Source organism: Anolis carolinensis, chromosome 1 (genome assembly GCF_035594765.1).
Source record: "Anolis carolinensis isolate JA03-04 chromosome 1, rAnoCar3.1.pri, whole genome shotgun sequence".
Taxonomy (NCBI): Eukaryota; Metazoa; Chordata; class Lepidosauria; order Squamata; family Dactyloidae; genus Anolis; species Anolis carolinensis.
The window spans coordinates 251006422-251027758 of NC_085841.1; the positions used below are offsets into that span (position 1 = coordinate 251006422).

General features: G+C 39.8%; 1 protein-coding gene across 1 annotated transcript; it reads right to left on the bottom strand.

The window, feature by feature from the left end:
- Window positions 1–373: 373 nt before the first annotated feature.
- LOC134295316 (uncharacterized) lies at window positions 374–6859 on the bottom strand. The gene is made up of 3 exons (XM_062967414.1): window positions 5790–6859; window positions 5417–5594; window positions 374–4382 (listed from the first exon to the last, which is right to left on the bottom strand). Exons 1-3 carry the CDS (start codon window positions 5969–5971, stop codon window positions 3879–3881), a joined length of 864 nt encoding a protein of 287 aa, XP_062823484.1. The 5' UTR covers window positions 5972–6859; the 3' UTR covers window positions 374–3878.
- Between the last annotated feature and the right edge of the window lie 14478 nt (window positions 6860–21337).

The window sequence follows — 21337 nt, forward strand, 5'->3', positions numbered from 1 at the left end:
ACAGAATCAGAAGGGGTAAAAGATACTATGATTAGGTGGGCACAGGACTTGGAACACCCAATACTATTCGAAGTGTGGGAGAAACTGTGGAAGGTTAAATTAAAATATTCTAGTTCACTTAAATTAAGAGAGAACTGGTATAAAATGTTCTTTCAATGGTACCTAACTCCCCAGAAACTATCTAAGTATTACAAAAACCAAAAGAAGGAATGTTGGAAGTGCAGGACAAAAACAGGGACTTTTTTTACATGTATGGTGGGATTGTAAAGAGATCAAATGATTTTGGAAAATGATCCATGATTATTCAAAAACTTTTTTAAAAGAATTTTGATTTCAAACCTGAATATTATTTACTAAACATTATGGACTTTCATTTAGAAAGAAATGAAGATATATTATTTTTCTATATAACAGCAGCAGCTAGAGCCTTAATAGCTCAAAAATGGAGCACGAAGGAAATCCCGTCAGAAGACTCTTGGATCATCAAATTAAGGGACTATGTGGATATGGACACTATGATTTCTCTACTACAAGATTATACCCCCCAAAAAAGGATAGATTGGTCACCAGTCAAAAAGTACCTACAAGAAAAACGTCATATTATTTTTGACTGCTTTAATGATGTTAGCTATATTAAGGGCTTGAGAAAGTGCAGGAAGCAAGGAAGAGGGTTCAGAAAATATGTGATATAATGTCAATGAATTTTAATCCCTGTGGAATTGACTGGATGTCATCAACCCCAATGTTACTTTTTCCCCATCTTTGCCTTTGCCTTTTTTGTATTTTTCCTTGCCTTTCACCCACCCTATTTTTCCCTCACTACAACTGTAGTAATGTTATGTTAAATTTTTTAAAACTAATAAAAATTATTTTAAAAAAGAAAGAAAAATTATTATACACACACACACACACATATATCAGAGGACTCTATGGATTTTATTTCTTTACCCAGTTGAAGAAGTTTTATTCTTTGCCTCAGAAGTACTAAAGGTTCTTCTTTAAAAGGTGAGGAAGACTGACTGACCCTTAACACATAAACATCTTTATCAAGCTACACATTGAGTCCTCTTTCAGGATCTATTTCAGCCTGCCACCAGGCCAATCCATCATGCATTGTGAGTGTTTCGTGTAGCAGTGAGGGGAGCAATTTGTCAAGTTGCTCAGGGTGAGGCTGGCTTATTTTAAAGAGCTAGGGGACATGCTCTCTTTTTTCTCTCTGGCCTCAAGAGACTGCTTGGTCTCAAGGCAATATCATTTTAAAAACTTGACTCTTCAAAGAAGATGGAGATGGACAAGAAAGAAAATAGCCAATTGAAACTGTTAAACTTTTTCTGGACTTCAGGTTCCTAGGGGTGAAAGACGGCCGTAGCCAGAAAAAAGTTTCGGGGGCGGGGGGACGGACTTTTTTTTTAGCAAATCATGAAGAGTAGTTCGATAACACAACAACATTTTTATTACAGTCCAAAGATCCTTATTTCTCCGTAAAAAGTATAAGATACAAGGTATGCAACGTTAGTAAGGCCAAAAATAGCCAAAACTGATTAAGACACACGATGTGGGTGGAATTAACAGCAGATAAAACTAATAAAACCAGGATTAAAACTTATAAACAGCATTTAAGATAGCAATGATCTAGGTAAAAGACTACAAAGGGTAACAGGCATGTTTCATCGTGCCATAACATAAAATACTTTAAATTATATGGTTTCAAGTATATTTTATATAGACTTCATTAAATCAAATTTCTATTTTAGTTACAAAGTTTCAACTGAAAATGATTGTTAATTGATAATTTATAGTTACAAAAGAATACCACAACCTTTGTTAGAAACACTTGAAAACTGTGTCAATACACTTTGACAGAAATCAGGCTCTATTGATAAACTTCGGAGGACACTCAAGACTGCAAGTCCAGTCAGTCTTTCTCGCCTCATTGTGCTTCTTGTGTATGTTTTCAAACGTTTAAGGGTTGAAAACAACCTTTCATTTGTAGCTGTTGACACTGGCAATGTTGCAGAAATCTGAAGAAGTTTCTTCACATTTGGAAAAAACTGTTCATCACAGACAAGATATGCTTCCAGTGCATTTGTTGGTTTTTCTGCAGGTGCAATCTTTTCCCATTTTCTACACCACATGTCAAATTCTTCCATCAGTGTGTCAGAATCTTGAAGGAATTAATTGTAAAGTTCTGTACACTTGTTCAAGTTGGGTTTTAAATGCCCACAATTAATAGAGAGGAACACCTGCAGTTCAAGTTGGGTTTTAAATGCCCACAATTAATAGGGAGGAACACTTGTAGTTCCTGTGCCTTGTAAACGTTTCTTGAAGCTGACTGCAGGAAAAGTCCAGAAATGGGATGTACACATTTAGTCTATAATATTCCATTGGTGTTGGTGAAGTTGCCTGAATGTTGCTTTGGCAGGTCTGCCTTGAACAGATGCAAGGAATCCTCACTTCTCCACCCATAGACTCCACCGCTGATCTTGCTGTGTCAAAGATCTCCTGAAATTCCTTCACAGATTCTGTGCTCATCTCCCTGGCTTTTTCTAAAAAACTGTCAACTTGTTGCAGGCTACCAAAAATGTCCACATCTACTCTTTGTAATGTTTTGCTAAGCTGAAGGAATGATGACAGAAGCTTTCTTAGGATGTGTATGGTTACTACAAATCCAGCATTCAAAACAGTAAAAAGAAGTTGTGCAGCTTGGGAAGAAGTCTCACTGTTTTATAGAGGGCTCTCTTTTAGTTCTTCAAGTGTCCTTACCACCACACTGTACAGTTCAACAAAACGTAAAACTGCATCATGTCGCTCAACCCAACGGGTTTTACAAAGCAGCAACAGGCTGTTTGCTCTTGATTCAGGAAAAGAGTCCTTTATATTTTTCTTCAACAGTTCCAGTCTGATGGATGATGCTCTGAAGAAATAGCACACAGATGATATTGTTCCTTGGCAGTTTCTGACAGCTGGAATGCTGCAAGCCTTTGCTAAGGCTAGATTTAGTGAGTGAGCACTGCAGTGGATGTAGACAGCCTTTGGATACTTTTCCAATATAATTGCCTGTGCTCCACTAATATGACCACTCATATTAGCAGCTCCATCATAACCCTGTCCACACAAATATTGCAAGTTCAACCCAATTTTTCCAGTGTTTTCAAAATGATGTCTGCAAGTCCTCCACCTGTCATATCATGTATCATCACAAAGCCATCTTCTCTTATTCCTCCAACTTCGACAGCAATGTACCTTACCGAGAGTTCGGGGGTACTCACATCCAAAGTTTCATCTGCCAAAACAGAGAAACACTGTGATGCATTGCATCTTTCAACAATTGTTTGGACTAGCTTGTCACCACAAATGTTTATTAGTTCATTTTGTATTTGAGGACTAGTACACTGGGCATTCATAGCTGCAGTTTTGAGATGAATTTTCAGGTCAGTGTCTCCTGATCTGGCATGAGATCTCAACAAGGCCCTGAAATTACCATCATTGTGGCTAAGGTTCTTCAAGGGTAATAGGTCCTGAATCTTTGCTCCCTCTTAAAGCCAGTCCTTGTTGGCCACAAAGGACAATAGTTTCCACAATTGGCAGAAGTTTCTTTCCGTTTTCTTCTGCTTTCTTCTTATTTCCTTTATCGTGATGACGGGTTACATCAGAATGTTTTCCACTATGAATTAGCAAGAAGTTTTCAGCCAAGCACAAGTTGTTCTGATGGTACTCTGTTTTTTGGTGCCTATTGAAGATTTCTATTGCATTTTTCCATTGCAAAAATGGTTTAGCAACCAATGCAGCAAGTTGCTGATGACCACCTTTACCCCCAACGTCTCCTCCAAATACCACACAGTACTTACAGAGTGCACCGTGTGCATGAAATGAGTAGGCTAACCAGGGAAATCTGCTGATCCATTTGTGTTGAAACTTAGATGTCTCTTCTTATCCACAGGAAATACATATCCTGGCAATGGAGTCTGTGGATTCTGCACTAATTGAGCTTTCAACTGGTCATCAGAAATAGTCTTGTTTATATAAAGTCCAAGGTCTAACAATGACACAGCTTCTTGTCTTTCCTCCTGTTCTATGGTTTCTTTGGCAGGACTTGGATTAGATGAACCAGTGGTAGACACTGCTGTTTCCACTGTTTCCTCAGTTTTCACCTGCATTTCAGCTGTACGTGTTCTGGGATCTTCATCAGTACCATCTCCTGCAATGGTTCTCAAGCTGCTGTCTTCTTGGTTTTCTTCTCTTCTACAAATCCCCACACCCCATTTCGGAGGGGCCGCCCACCTGTCTCCTATCTCTCTTCTCTTATGTCCATCTTTTCCTGAGAAGGCCTCTATTAGCACATCTTCATGACAACTCCGACCCAGTCTAAAGAGACTCCTTATCTGTGGGTAAGGAGAGGGACGCCTTTAATGAGAGGGACACCTATAATGCCTCCCTGCTAATGTTCTGCGCCTTTCCCTCTATATGCTGCCCTCTTGTGGTTGTATCTGGGTGCTGCATGGTGAGGTTCATGGGGCACCAATGCAGGCCATTTAAAAACTGAAGGGTATATAACAAAAGGGGTAGTGTTCTGTCACGCGCTGGGCCTGTGACTGATTGTCTATTATATAGGGCGTACGCTTTACGCCCAGCGGGAAGCCAGGGTGCCTAAAGAAAGGTTGTTGAGGAATTTTACTGAAAAGATGGCCCTGAAGTCTTTTAAAGAAATAACAAAGTCTTTATTGACGAACAAATAATAAATCTTCAAGGAGTCTTGTCCCCACAGGACAGGCGATTGGCTTTGAATAACTGTGAAAACCCTCTTATAACCCCTCCCAGGCTATCTTTTATCTGGGCCTAGCTGGTCTGGGACCCACTGCCAACTCCCAAGTGCGTCTGGTTGTTGAGTGGACCTACCAGCCGAGGCTTTCAGATGTTTCTGTGCTGTTGTTCTGTATCCTCGGACGGTCAATATCCCTGGTGTTCTTTAACCCTGGTGCTCTTTAACACCAGACGGTCTTGAAATATGAAGCTTTTTACGGGACGAGCTGGTCTACGTCCTATAGATGAGCTTCCTAAGTGAGACTAACTTAAAAATGGCTCCTTCCCTCCCAGAGCCCTGAACAAGGGGCGGAACCAAACTTAATGGTGATTTACAGGTGTCATGTCCTATTATTGCAAACTTTTGCAGAAAGAAAATAAAGCTGAAGTTTCTGGTACAGCTGTACCAGCACAGGTAGACTTTTTGGATTAAACTCCATCAGCATTTTAAATTGGACACTCAAGGGTGATGTGTACCAAGTTTGGTCCACATCCATCGAGCCATGTAGGAGCCTTTGAGATACAAACATATATACATACTTTCATAGATAGAATAACTATTTCACAGCTACCACCTTCTGTAGCAATGCATAGGTATTCTCTTAACTATCAATACCCGGTTTTCAGTGGTCAGCCATGTGATTTCCTGCTGGATGTCAAACTCCACTTGGGCTTCTGGTGATCGCTGGAGTGTCTGGTATAAGGCTTCCTGCCTCTTCTCCATTTCCCTCCTCAGAGCTTTCAGTTCTTCTTCATGCTCTCTTCTCTGTTCCTGGAGCTGAGGTTCAAGAAGCCTGGTGGGAAGGAAATTGGGGAAGTCAGAGAGAAAGCAAACTTGGTCAATGTCACAAAGGAGTCCCAAAAATACAGAAATATCGACATAAGATGACCAGCTGTGGCCGTTATGGGGTTCTGTGATGCAGATTGTATTACTGTCCATTTGAAGAACACAAAAAGGAAATAGTTTGAAGGAAGACTAGATAGCATACCTGTCCAGCAAAATTCTCAGGGGATTGACACATTTCCATGCACATCTCCATCTTCTCCTGGGGGAGAAGAGCGATGTATAAATTAAATAAATAAATAAATAATCTTGAAGGACAGAAGGTATTGTTAACAAAAAAAATTTGGATTTTGGTTCAAAATAATCAGACATTATGCATCCACCCATTATGATTAGGGCTGGAAGATGGGGTGTCTGGTTAGTAGCACTCAACTAGAGTTTGGGAATAATTAAATCTAACTTGTTATGTGATCCTTAATTTTGTTCTCTCCACAACATACAAAGTGAACAACCAACATAAGGGAAGGGCAACTTGTTTTCTGCTGCTTCAGAAACCAGAACACAAGTCAATGGATTCAAATTGCCAGAAAAGGGATTCTCCCTAAACATTAGGAAGAATGGATCATCTTAGTGGTGGGCTCCCCATCTTCGACGGTCTTTCAATAGAGGTTAGATGGGCATATTTTGGATGTACTTTAGCAGTCTGTTCCTGTATGATGGAGGCAGAGTGAAATATATGGCTCTTGTGGTCCCTTTCAAACCCTCATATTCTTTGATTCTATACATTTAGTAACTGCAAACAAGAAGGAACCTATAACAAAAAGTGCAACAAGGAATCATGCTGTTCCCTTTCTCTTTCTCTTCCACAATCTTTTTATAAACTAATGATGTAATGAATGAAGTAATTTACAATTAATTAAATTAATGAAATTAAAAGCAATGATTTTTTTCTTTTGCAATAAACAACATTAATGAAATTATTTTAAACTCAATATCCCACACTCTCAGCTAACAGTTCACCCCAAGGGAGTTAACTGTCTGAGTTAACTGTCTTTCTACTGGTCATAGAATCATAGAATCATAGAGTTGGAAGAGATCTCATGGACCATCCAGTCCAACCCCCTGCCAAGAAGCAGGAAATCGCATTCAATACACCCCTGACAGATGGCCATCTAGCCTCTGCTTAAAAGCCTCCAAAGAAGGGTCTTACTTGAGACCCTGATAGGCCAAGCCGAGCTGTCCATCTTCATTCAGATACCCCCAGTCCTCAGTCTTGCTAGAAAGAAAGAACAGAGGAGAGGGAAACAGAAGTGGAGACAGATAGGAAGGAACAAGAACAGGAGAATCAGATATGAGAAAAGGGAAGTAAAAAGGAGGCATTAATGAGGACTATTACACAACCCAAAGGCCCTTTTGTTTTTTTTGTGTTTTTTTTGGGGGGGGGGGTTCATAACACTATTCTATAGTCAAATAAATGAATATCTGGCATGCTTGCAGGAACCTTATCAATGTTCCATTTTATCTTTCTCTACCTGTTAACTCCTCTCTCTCAAGTATCTTTATTGGTGTTTCAGTGGAGAAATAGAAGGGGGGATATTCATGAGAAGAATATAAAAATATCTCTCTCCCACCCTTTTAAGAAGATGGCACAAATGCAGGGTATTAACTCTCACTGGGGTAAACCTGTAATCAAAAGAGGAATTCTGGCAAAGAGCTACAATACACATTTCGCTCTAATGTGGGTAATGGATGTCAAGAAAACAACATGTATTTATCTTAGGTCATTTCACTATTCTAAAACTAGTGGTTTGATGGGTATGTTTTCTAAACACACTTTTCCAGCCTCAATAGAAATGGGTTGGCAGCACTCCCATAAAATGTCCCTAACTCTGCTTAGTACGTTTCATGTGAGTCACTCTCAAAACATCATCACACAGAAAGCCACATTCTTCTCAGGCTTTGGTATCAATCCTATTTCATAAATCCTACAATATTGTGGTCAGAACTAGAGAATGTAATCTCCCGACACTATTCATACTCCCATTTTATTCATCTAAATTTTATTTTCCCCCAGTTCTGGGATTCAAGATAGCCTATCAAATATTGAAACCAGGACAGATTCAAATATGCAAAAACATCAATAACATCTATATATGAGTTTATTAAGTCATTAAATAAACTGTAGTGCAAGGAGCAAGAGATCCCAGTGTTGGTGTTAACACACACAAGCACAAGCACCAGGAGCCCTTTCACACTAGCCATGTAAAGCACTATGATTCCACTTTAACTGCCATGGTTGCATCCTACTTGTAGTTTTCTAAGGTGCTAGAATTATCCAGCAAAGATGTATAAATGCCTTTCCCTAAAAGGTAAATATCAAGATGCCACAGGACGTTGCCATGGCAGCTAAAGTGGAATCATAGTGTTATAACTGGCTATGTCAAAAGGCTCCAGGAGTGGAAATAAGAACAGTAGCCAGTGGAAGAAAACTGAGAAGTCTGAAATATTGCACTTGACTTTGGCCTGCATCATTTTTGAAGGAGCCGCTAAAAGGTCTCCAAGGTGTTTTCAGCTCATAAGAGCTAGAAACAAATGTTTTTGCAAAAGTAAAGCACCATCCTGATGCCAGTTTTCCCCAAAATACCAGATTCTGCACCTGTATGATAAGCTCACAACCAAGAATAATATATACAGAACAATTTATAACACTATCCAACTGTGTAACAGAAAGTAATAGAATTCTCTTTATGTTTACTGCCATTGTTGGTTATTTGCATCTAGGAATGTTTACCTGTGTTACTGGCAAATGAGATCAAAGCAAAAGTCTCAATTCCAGTTGATCTAATCTTTTATTTTGGATAAACAAGGATGAGCTTACTGGTTTGTCTGACATACTCCGTGATAGGCCTCTATTGCGTCTTCAGGATTCACATGTTTGTCGCTGTTCGGCCAACTGGTTTGCACGTTGTTGGACTCCTTTTTTAAAAAGTCAACCATGAAATATTTTGTCTCATAAATTATTTCCATTTCTTAATGCTCGGGATCTGTCATGCATCACTGTGCACTGATCTACAAAGCATTTAGAAACACAATTGCATTTGCTACAAGGTAAATTCAATGGCTGGAAAACAGACAGAAAAGAAGCAAAATGAGTCCAGTGGGACGCAGCTGAAAGAAAAGTTAAGATGTTCTACCATACAAATCTACTTCAATGATCTGCTGGTTTAAGCTTCCTTGGAACCGTACTTTAGCAAGAAAATAATTCAATGCAAGGATCACCTTTTAAGGAACTACCCTGTATATTCATATATAAGTCTAGAAATTTTAGTCAAAAATCAGCCCAAAGAATCTGGGTGAACGTATCCATGGACCAAGGTGAGTACTAGGCTTGAGCGATCCACGAAAAAATTGATTCTAAACTCGTTTCAAAAGTAGGGGGGGTAGTGTTTCGTTTCTGATGTCATTTCCGAATTTTGCCCTCAAAAAAATTCAAAATTAACAAAAATTCGTTAGTTTCAAAAGTAGTTCGTTAATGGCGGACGCACATGCGCAGTGGCCCAAAACAGCCCAAGGGGGGGGGCTTTTATGGGGTTCTCCTGCACTCATTTTTTCAGCTATACTGATCAAATTTGGTACAGTGGGAGAACACAATCCACCCTGCTTGCTCGCTAAATTGCAGAGAGTTTGCCCTTTCCTAAGATTTATTGCGCAATTTCATAGTTCATATTAAAAAACTTTATTTAACAATTGCAAAAATCTGTTCCTGCTTCTGAATTGTTATTTCCTGTTCAATAGGGGTTCCTTCACTGTGAAAGTCCTTCAAATACAAATAAACAAATTACAAAAACAAATACACCCTCCCTTTTGCCCAAGCCAAGTGGTATTGCGGAGGATTATGGGACTTGCAACCTTTTGCCAGACTTTGCTAGCGTTGATAGGGAAAGAGAGTCACTGCTGCCAGCCCTATGAGCAGCTCAGAGAAGAAAGGAAAGAGGGGAAAACAAATACACCCTCCCTTTTGCCCAAGCCAAGTGGTATTGCAGAGGATTATGGGACTTGCAACCTTTTGCCAGACTTTGCTAGCGTTGATAGGGAAAGAGAGTCACTGCTGCCAGCCCTATGAGCAGCTCAGAGAAGAAAGGAAAGAGGGGAAAACAAATACACGCTCCCTTTTGCCCAAACCAAGTGGTATTGCGGAGGATAATGGGACTTGCAACCTTTTGCCAGACTTTGCTAGCGTTGATAGGGAAAGAGAGTCACTGCTGCCAGCCCTATGAGCAGCTCAGAGAAGAAAGGAAAGAGGGGAAAACAAATACACGCTCCCTTTTGCCCAAACCAAGTGGTATTGCGGAGGATAATGGGACTTGCAACCTTTTGCCAGACTTTGCTAGCGTTGATAGGGAAAGAGAGTCACTGCTGCCAGCCCTATGAGCAGCTCAGAGAAGAAAGGAAAGAGGGGAAAACAAATACACGCTCCCTTTTGCCCAAACCAAGTGGTATTGCGGAGGATAATGGGACTTGCAACCTTTTGCCAGACTTTGCTAGCGTTGATAGGAGAAAGAGATTTGCAGCGCATTGAAAGGAAAGAGGGAAAAACAATACACCCTCCCTTTTCCCCAAGTTGTTTTTCGGTGGATTATGGGGAGTTTTGCCAGACTTTGCAAAATGAAAATTGGTAAATTTGATTTCTTCTATTTGCAACTCACTTTAATGCCTATGCAAAGAAAAGTTTCCTAATCAAACGCCCAAAAAGCTGCTGAACTCCTCTTTGTCCGAAAGGAAAAAGCCCACCCCGCACCAGGCAATATGGCGCAGCAGAAAAGTTGCAGGGCTGCAGTGCTGGGCAAATGGCAAACGCCAAGCTTGTGGGGAAAAAAGCCCACAGGCCCTTTGGAAAAACACCCTGCACAAACACCCAACAGTTTCCCACCTCACCCACCCACCCTTTTCTCCCGGTCTTCTAATCTTTAGCTCAGCCAAGGAAGCTGTGACGCCTGCCTGCCTGCCTAGAATCTCACTTCCACCCTCTCCAGATTCCCGGTGCAAATGAGCCACGAGGCTCCCTGTGCTCACTCTTTTCATTCAGGACGTACAAGCCCCTCCCCTGAGTTAAACGTACTCTCTGATTGGCCACAAGGTAGAAACAACACGCTAGGTTGCCCCAGTGCACTGAAACAAGTTTGGGTGATTTGCAAAAGCTTATTTTCCTAATGAAAAAAAACGACGACATTAGAAAAAGGGCCTGTCGCAGTTCGAAACTGCGGGATCCACACGAGTGGACAATCTAGGTCGAATATTGCTTCACAAGTTACAAAACTAACGAATTACTAACGACAAACAGGGAAATCGAATTATTTGAGCAAGCCTGGTGAGTACTGTACCTTAATTCTCCTCAAGAAGGAACCACCCTTTTCTCAGTGTAGGAGAAAATAAGATGAAAACCTAATCCATCTTGGGAGAAATTAAAAGATGCACCGACCCCTCTCTCCATCCAGCACCATTTATGGCCTTCTTGTAATGAATGGATGGGGAAATGGTGGTGACAGCCAAGAATGTCTGGCCCTCTAAGGTGACACTCTTACGTTCCCCTCCACATGGAATAATCCTTGATTTATCCTTCAGTAATATCAAAATCCATAATGTTGCCTCCCAAACCTTCCCTCAACTCACACATGATGTTGACTTACACATGTGTATGAAGAACTATTCCAAGGTTCCATGGAAAAACTTTAAACCAGCTTAAAGCGCAGATATGTTCTATGAGCACAACAAAAGGATTACTGAACACACTGTAGCTCATGAAGATTGGAAACTGGTGGTAGAGCTACACCAGAACCTAGAAGGGTTGACACTCATACAGGAAGGTATATATTTTTGATGCCAAACATCAACCCAAATCTTTTCATTCTTCAATTTGTCTTTGTAAATTGGCTGGGATTTCTGGGAGTTGTAGGCCAGAAACTTCTGGGGACCCCAGATTGAGAACCACTGACATAGGATGTTAAAAACATGGGATCAATGTGCATATTTAGTGAGATATATTATTTTATGTTATTGAGTAAGTGGATTTCTAGATTAATATTTCTTTTAGGGAACACGAAACCCAGTTCGGCATAATGAGAAGAGTGATAGAGCAGGATCAGAGAAGCTCAGGTTCAAATCTCTGTAAGTCAAGGCCCAGCAACTTGTAGCCTTCCAGATGTTGGCCTGCAATTCCAGACTCCTTCAACATGGGCTATGCTTGCTAGAGCTGATGAGAGGTGCAATCCAATAACCTCTGGAAGGCCATAGTTCCCTATTGCTGTTCAAAGCCAAGAGGGTTTCCATGGCCAAGCAGGGAATCAAACCCAGGTCTCCTGAGTTGTAGTCTAACACTGGGTGATATATTACTACTTTCTCACTTCGTCCCATCGGGAAGATTGTGGCGGGATACAAATAAAGATGATGATGATGATGATTATTATTATTCTACCTCACAAAGTTACTTTGGGGATAAAAGAAGGAGTATTAGAACCACAAGGAATGGGGTACAGAATATGTGGGCCATATGCACACTCAAGCTTTTGTGCCATTTCATTTTTGGGGGAAAGGGGTCTTTTCCTGACCTAAAATGACCCAGAGTGGTCTGAAAACACGGCCCTAAAAATGATGGGGACATTTTTGGTCCAAATATTTTGCTTTCAAGATTTTTACAAGGGCAATGGGGAAATAGCCCTCCAAGGTCCCCTCAAAAGTCTGTGTGGTCCTTCAAATCTTACCACTTGCCCATCTCAAATGGACATAAAGTGGAGTATCTTTTAAGTAGGAAATGCAGGAAACCCAATTTGGCGAACTCCCCATTATGCTATCTCAGGCGATTTCAATGGGCTTGGAAGGAAGACTATATTACAGCGGAATACGAGTAAAAGCTGTATATGATGGAAATGTATTCCACATCATTCTGTGATTCAGGAGACGGAGTCCAACAATATCCGAAGACCCATCCTTGGTCCAGTTGATATCTTGCATTAATGTGCATTAATGCATCAAGATTGTTTTTCTTTCCGCTTTCTTATGTGTTTTTGTTTTTTATAAAAATTAATAAATAATGAATGTAAAGCAGAAGTGTTTTTCTACAAGGAATGGTTGTGATGAGAATCCTTTGAAATAAATAATTCTCCTTTCTGTCCCAGAAAAACCTCAAACAGAAGTTTCTCTTTTGCAGGACAAGCAGACTATATAAAAAAGGAAGGAGCCTGTGGTGAAGCGGGAAGCCGCTTCCCTGGGTCCAAGCACCCGCTGAACTGAGAGGCTTTCTCTCCCTTTGGCGGCCGCTTGGACCCAGGGAAGTGGCACTCTTCGCGCTTCCCTGGGTCCAAGTGGCCGCCAAAGGGAGAGGAAACCTGGCAATCCGAGTGATCTGGGTTGACCAAGCTGAGGTCCGCCCGTTTAACTCGGACTACCGGGGTTCTACTGTACTAACAAATTAAAGAGTTTTGTCGATCCTGCAACACCTGCCAAAGAATTAGTTCGGGGAGAGATCGAACAAAAGCTCCATTGATCCCAATGCCAATCATTGGAGAGCCATTCTTCAGAGTAGGCATTGACATAATAGGTCCCCTACCTAAACCAAGTCGGCGAGGATGTAAATATATCCTTACTATGATTTATTATGCCACCCGATATCCCGAGGCTGTAGCCCTATCTAATATAGAAATAACCACTATAGCCAATGCATTGTTATCTATATGGGGAAGAACAGGTTATCCTAAAGAATTAATATCTGACTTAGGAACCCAGTTCACATCAAGGTTGATGGAGAAATTATTGGAGCCGTGTGGCATTAAACACTTAACATCTTCAGCCTATCACCCACAAACCAACAAACTTGTAGAAAACCTTAACAAGACCTTGGTTAAGATGATCAAATCCTACAGTCAGCAACATCCAAACGACTGGGATATAATGCTGCAGCAGTTGCTGTTTGCTTACCGGGAGGTTCCCCAGGAGAGTACCGGATACAGACCCTTTGAGCTACTGTACGGAAGGCGGGTACGAGGACCACTCGACCTAGTCAGAGAATTCTGGGAGGCGTACCCAGTACGGGAACCAGCTTCAGTGACTAAATACCTCTGAGATCATCAAACGACCATGGAGACAGCACGAAGCATCGCCAAGGACAACTTAGCAGCAGCCCAGCTGAGACAGAAATTGCAATATGATTCATCATCAAGGTGCCGAAGTTTCAACATTGGAGATGAAGTCCTGTATCTTACTCCAGCCAAGACCAACAAACTCCAATTAGACTGGACAGGTCCATAGAAGGTGACCAAGAAGTGCAGCAGCATGAACTATACCATCTTTGATGAACAGACTAATATTTGAAAACTAGTGCATGTTAATATGTTGAAACCGTATGTAAATAGAACTGCTAATGTATATATGGTAGTTACCGGGGAAGAAACAGGAATGTTTTCCTTTTGGGAGGGAATCAGGAAGGCTTATAGAAGTATTGATCAGTAAAAATTGATGAGGAACTGTCCCAAAACCAACAAACACAAATTAGAAAGTTACTAGGCAAGTATAAGTTATTTTCAGACCTTCCAGGAAGGGTAAAAGGAATTCACCATCGAATCCTTACAGTTAACATTCAACCTATAGCATCCTCTCTGATATTCATTAGAAACAGAGATGGAAGAACAAAAAGTGTTAGAAACAGAGATGGAAGAACAAAAATATTGGTTGTCAGAATTTTGAAGTAAGGTCTATTGTAACGGCACATACAGTGTGCATTTGGGGCAGAAAAGCAAAGCACAAATGTTGTAAATTTTGGAATTCATGTTTAGTTTTTGCACCATTGAAATGACTTAAAATATCCCTCCAACTCCTCAAAGCTAACTTTTCAGCAGCACACCAACAAAAGGATTTCTGAGATGCAGGGCAGTGTGAAATTGCACCTCACCCTTCTGGCAGTAGATTGCTTTGTTTGTGACAGGCAGCCACAGGCACCAATGCTGTTTCCTGTCATAGTTGTTTCACATAGGGCTTGAAGGATCATCACATGTGGCCCTGCTCTTCAGTATATACATCCAAAACATTTGTTGCTCAATAAAGTTGTTGTTTTAGGGGATAACATCAAGAATGATAGGAACCATGACTGAACTCCATTGTTCCATCTCCCAATGCACCATCTCAGTCATAATACTTAGTATAACACTCGTTTTTAACCACAACAGTTCATTATGAGAGCATTATCAAGGCACACAGATACACTGGACCACATTGTCAAAGGTTTACATGTCATTTTGTTCCAATATTGTCTCCAAGTATAGATAGGCTAGACATTTCCTGACTTGAAGGGATGGGAAGGAAAAAAAAATTGCTGGTGCAGCTGTCTCCAAGATTTCTTCAACATAAAGCTGAGACCAACTTGGGATAACTGATGGACTATTGCATTGCTATAATATATACCTCACAAACCTTTCCTGCTAGAAGCAGGGCACATCTGTTTCCTTGCTCCGGTGAAGGAAAATCATTCATTCAGCTGATAGAAACAGTTTATTGGCTTGCTACATAACTAGCAAAAAGAACAGAGCACATTTTGCCTTCCAGCTTCAGCTATAAAAGTAACATCAGCTTCTTAAACTTATTCAACACTTTCATAGTTCTCTTTTAATATTTTCAGCAGCAGATAGCAAAACACGATCCCAGTTAGCTGATAAGAAAGTACAGAACACACAAAAGGGTTAGGTAAAATGCCTCATGGAAAAATAATCCATCTTTTTTATTTTCTCTGTTCCACTTTTCCATGCCTCCGTTCATTCCCTCCTATTTCTACAACAGTTTGTCTTTCTTTAACAATCCATCTGACCGTTCTATATCCATTTCCATTTAATTTTAAAACAGGCAATTTTGCCTGTTCTACAAACAATTTCCCTTACAATCCTGTGTATCCCCACTTTCCCACCAATTTATGCATTTTAGTGAGCAGTTTTTCTTACATCCATTTTTATCTCTAAGACAGCGGCTAGGAAGGTATGCTAGAATGCAGACTTAGGATGAGCTTAAACCTTGTTTATTAACTGGTCTTTCCAAGAATAATAGCAACTTTCCAAACTTGTAGTCTACAAACGCCTGGGAGATCTTTTAATCAGCTTCTGTTGGAAACAAAAAGGAGGATAAAGTTACCAAATGGCTATGTTTTGGGAAGCAGATGATTGAAGTCAAACTGTAAATACAGTACTGCAGTTGAGAGATGGCTATCAGAAGATTAGGAACAGAGTTGCCTAAAATGAGTTACAGTAAAATCTATCCATGGATAAAAAGCAGTGGGAATGGAAGTGGGGGAGATGAGGATGCTGATGCAAAGTCTTTTAATTACAGTTGCCAATTCAAACTACCAAGTACAATACAGTTTAAAATTTCTTATACACATCTATTTTCAGTATCAGTAATAAAAGTTTTCTTAATTTCTGCCTATATACACAATTAAGAATCAAAGTACAGTAGGCTCTCAGTTAATTGGAACTCAAGCAAATTGGAACACTCACACAATTGGCAAAAATTAAATAAAAATGCATTTATAAAGCTGTTTTTATAATACAGTAAAACTATTACATTAAGTTGAGTTTGGCTTTATTTGGCTTAATTTGCTTTTAATTACTGTATTTCAATATTAATATAAAGTCAAAGCAGAGTTTATGGCATGGTAATGTGGGATATAGTATTACTTAGACTTATTTTTAATAGTAATTCGCAAACATAGGGTATAATATTACTTAGGCCTTTTCTTAAAAGTAATTTGGAAACTACATTTATCTGGCATCTACCAATCCCTGGGGTGTCGATTAACTGAGAGTATACTGTAATTATTATTATATTCTGGAGGTATACGTTGTGAATGTTTTCATTATCAAGGGTGTTCCTATATATACCATGTCTGGAAATGAAATATAACATTTCTCCTACCAAGAAGCATTTAATTCTGGCATAATGGGAAAAAGATTATGGATGATGGTGTCACTCCTCACTTAGACAGATGCTGCTTAGAATATAACTGAAAATATAACCAGTTGGATTAAGAAATTAGTCTAGGCTTTGCAGGGGAAAAATATCTTGAAACTGAAAATTGCCACAAATAGTTGTTTTAATTATTTGGGAATGTCTATGTCATTGGTTCTCAACCTGTGGGTCCTGAGGTGCTTTGGCCTACGACTCCCAGAAATCCCTGCCAGTTTACCAGCTGTTAGGATTTCTGGGAGTTGAAGGCGAAAACATCTGGGGACCCACAGGTTGAGAGCCACTGGTCTAGGTAGACAAACTCATACAGGTCAGAATTTAAAAAACCAACTCCCCCACTCCATTACTGCTGATTACTATGTATATAATTATTTTAATGATTGCCTTGTATGTTTTTATATTTTGCTGGGTTTAGTAATAATGTACTTTTGGTTTCATTTGTTTTTAATTTATCTGGTTTCAACCAGAGAATACTTATGTTTGTGCAACAGGGTAGTTAATAACTGGTCCAGGGTCACACAGAGAATGAGGACTTGTTCCTTGCCGAACACATAACTTTTACATTATGCTGGCTGTCAACCCGCCTACAAGACTGTGTCTTTTTGTCACATGCAAGCATTGTACATTTGCAAAGGTTTGTTGTTGCATACTACAGACAAGTATCACACTATCACTTGGGCAGAACAAAATGGCCAAGGAATTTGCAACAAAGCAGTTCATATGAGATGTGAACTGTTTGGATATGGAAGTTGATTCATAAAGGAAGTTGAGGCCATGGTAGAAGGGCAGAAGGAAAGAGATCTTGTCCTGGAGCAGAAAAATGTATGAATGTATGTCACTCACTCTATACACAAGCTATTTTGACATTCACAGACTAAAAATAGGCTTATATTGGCCTTATACCTATCCTTTGTTATTTTGGCTTTCCTGTTTCCTGACCTTCCTTTCATGGTTTCCCCCCAGGCTAAAATATACATTGAAAGAAATAGTTTGCAACGTAAGGCCAAGGCTGTAATTCAGCAGGCCCTTGGTATCTTCTGGGGTTTGATTCTAGGACCCCGGGTGGATACCAACATCTGTGAATACACAAGTCCCATAATATAAAATTGCAAAATCAACATTTACTTTTTAGGGGGAAAAATGGAATAGCTGTAGATGGTTGATTCCATGGATACAGTGGCCTGACTATACACTATTTTTCAGAGTAATGTAATTGAGAGTTTACCTGCCACCCATTACTGGATATGTTCTGACTCAGCCTGAAAAAGGGCCATGTGAGTATCTATAAGGTACTGTGCAACTAGAAAGGTGCAGAAGGCCAAGAAAAGGGGATGGATCAAGAGAGGAAGGAGCCAGAGCCGGCCATAGGTAATTTTCAAGTGTAAGCAAGCAGAATTTTTGGCGCCCCACCCCTTCCTTGTTACAAGGAAGAAGGCTAGCGCTTTGGGGAGGACAGAAGCCCAGTTTTCCTCGCCAAAGCGTCGGCCCCCTTCCTTGCAACATGGAAGGAGGCTGCCGCTTTGGGGAGAAAAGAAGCAGCGTTTCCCTCTCTCTCTTTGCAGCAGGAATCTGGGTGCCTGGATGCACCTCAACTGCGCCCCTTAGAGGATGGCGCCTTCCGCAAATGCATAGTTCGCTTACCGCTTGAGCCGCCCCTGGAAGGAGCCCAGTTAAAACATTACCTTTACCAGAAATGCAGGTTAGTTGGAAATGGAGGGTCACTTGGCTTTTTGCCTTCCTAGTGTCACTGGCTATGTGAGGGAGTTTAGATGATGAAATCACATTGTATGCATTGGATTTAGAGCAATTATTTGGAAGAGAAGAATATGGGGAAGGAACACAGACTTTGCATTCAAATGCTTCTTCACAACTACGCAAAACATCTGCGTGCAGTATATGTGGTGCCCAAATGATCTACCACACTGTCCCTGTGCAGATACTATGGGGTGGGGAAGTCTATGCACTATGCAGGATAGTCTATTCAGAGCCTTTATGGTCAGAATTGAAGGGAACTATTGAGCATTTTCCTAGATTTTCAAATAACATTAATAGGAAAGTAATGCACAAATAATCCAGCAAATTATTTTCTCAATTGCAGTAAGAAGACTGAGTAATGTATGTAGCTCCTTTTAGAAAATAGCTTTTTGTGCAGGTCAAACAAGGGTTTGATTTTTCATATACAGGTTAGGTTTCCCTTAGGCAGAATTACAAAATTGTCCATATGGTTGGCTGGGATGGTGACACTGTTGTTTTCTGATCATTCAATGTACACAAACTGTGTTGTATGCACAAAATTATTTACAATATATATCTATATATCTGTAAAATAAGTGTAAATATGTTGGTATATAAGTTTGTATGCATATATCTATGTATGTGAACGATTTGCAAGATGGTTCCCATTTCAATTTCCAGAGAGCCCTTTGACTCCCACCGATTATAGATATGGACCAAACACAGAACACAATGACCAACAAAAATACTGGAGGAGTTTGGGGGAATTGATCCTGGATTTGGGGAGTTAAAGTTCACCCCACATTCAAAGAGCCCTGTCGCTCCTGGCATCAACAGATCTCAACCAAATTTGGCACACATACTGAACATGACCAACTTTAAGGATGGGGAATTTGGAGGTAATTGACCTTTGGTGCTGGGAGTTATAGGTCATCCACATCCCGAGCACTGTGAAACCAAATGATTATGGATCTGGACCATAACAATACTGGTGGGCTTGAGGGGAATTGACCATGGATGTTGGGAGTTCACCCATCTCCTTATGCATTACTCACTCCTTATGCATTACTCACTCCTCACTACATCTGAGGAATCCTGCCATTGATGTGGGGAAAATGTCAGGAGAGAATGCTTCTGGAACATGGCTATACAGCCCGGATATTCACAGCAACAATAATTCCGGCCATGAAAGCCTTCGATAACACACAGAAGCAAAAAGGAAGGCTATCATGAGAAGACATGACTCACTACTTAAGACAATATAGTGCTTGACAAGTTGGAAGGCAGTAAGAAAAGAGGAAGATCACATTAAAAGTATATCGACTCAATCAAGTAAGCCAAGGCCCCAGGTTTGCAAGGCCTGAGCAGGCCTGTTGAGGATACAGAGGGTGATTCAGAGGTCTCACAATCACAGAACTCCTAGATGTTGACCTGATGGCAATTAACAACAAGAAGAAGCATAGCATTGCTAAGGTACTTCCTTTTGACTGCTCTATGTTCTAAATCACCTTTGTTTTTGCGCATCCAGAGTTTTTATGTGTGAAGTATTTTTTTGGAACAGACAGCACTTTGGAGAAATAAATTCCATACTATGAAGACAATCTGGTATTTCAGAACAGAGTCTGTTTCTCTAGGTTACTGGCAGTAAAAAGACTTTGCAATGGCAGCACATGTACAACCTTGTGTTTATTATGGAAACAATTTAATCTCAAATGAAGTCAATTATCGTAGCAGCTGGAGATGGGAACTGGAATAATGGAATGGTGACATTCTTGGATTTGCCTGTAATGTACTTAACTGGAAATGAAAAGAGTGTATACATTATGGGTCAAAGAATAGACTATTACTCCACCAGGGGAAATATCTTTTTTAAATTTAATGCAGTAATAACAACAAATGAGGAGTCTTCATATCATTTGGGAATACATCGCACATTGCATGTATTTAAATTGACAAGAGGACCTTTCTGTTAAGCCTTCCTTAAATTAAATAGATTTAATTAATTACAGTGTGTCCCAGCTTATATTGTTATCCTTCCAGAATATACAATTTTAGCAAGAATATACTTTAAAGTTATTGAAAATATAGTAAAATAGCACTAAGGAATATTACCTATCCAGACAAAATATAATCACAGCTAATGTGTGGAAGACCACGAACAAATACCAGGTGCAAGTAGGATATATATTAAGAGGAAGGAAGTGACAAAACTATTTCCGATTATTCCTTGCCTAAGAAACTCCTCTGAAATCAATAGGTTCACCATCAGTCAGCAGGTGACCTGAAGGCACATACACTATGCTGTCTGAAACAAGAACAATTTTATTTAGCCACCCCCTTAATATTTTAAAATGTATTTTTGTTTAAAATATTTATGTATTATCACCCAGTCCACTCCTGAAGTGATGAGCAAAAACAAATAAATAAAACAATACAGAGATAAAGAACATTTTAAAAATACAGTAGAGTCTCACTTATCCAACACTCACTTATCCAATGCATTTTTGTAGTCAATGTTTTCAATATATCATGATATTTTGGTGCTAAATTCGTAAATAAAGTAATTACTACATAGCATTAATGTGTAATGAACTACTTTTTCTGTCAAATTTGTTGTATAACATGATGTTTTGGTGCTTAATTTGTAAAATCATAACCTATTTTTATGTTTAATAGGCCTTTTCTTAATCTCTCATTATCCAACATATTCACTTATCCAACATTCTGCCGGTCCGTTTAAGTTGGATAAGTGAGACTCTACAGTACATTAAAATGCTCTTTAAAATTCCCAAGGAATCTAAAAACTATCTTAGAATCAATTTCAAAACAACTAAATAACAATTTCAATTAAATGCCACGTGGAACAGCAATGTTTTGACAGATTACTAGAAGCTTAAGAGAGATGTGTCCAGCCTAACTTCCTTAGATAGGGAGTTCCACAATCAAAATGCTGCTACAGAGAAAGCCCCGTTATATGTACCCGCCAACATGCAGCAGGGCCTCTCTAAAGATCCAAAATTT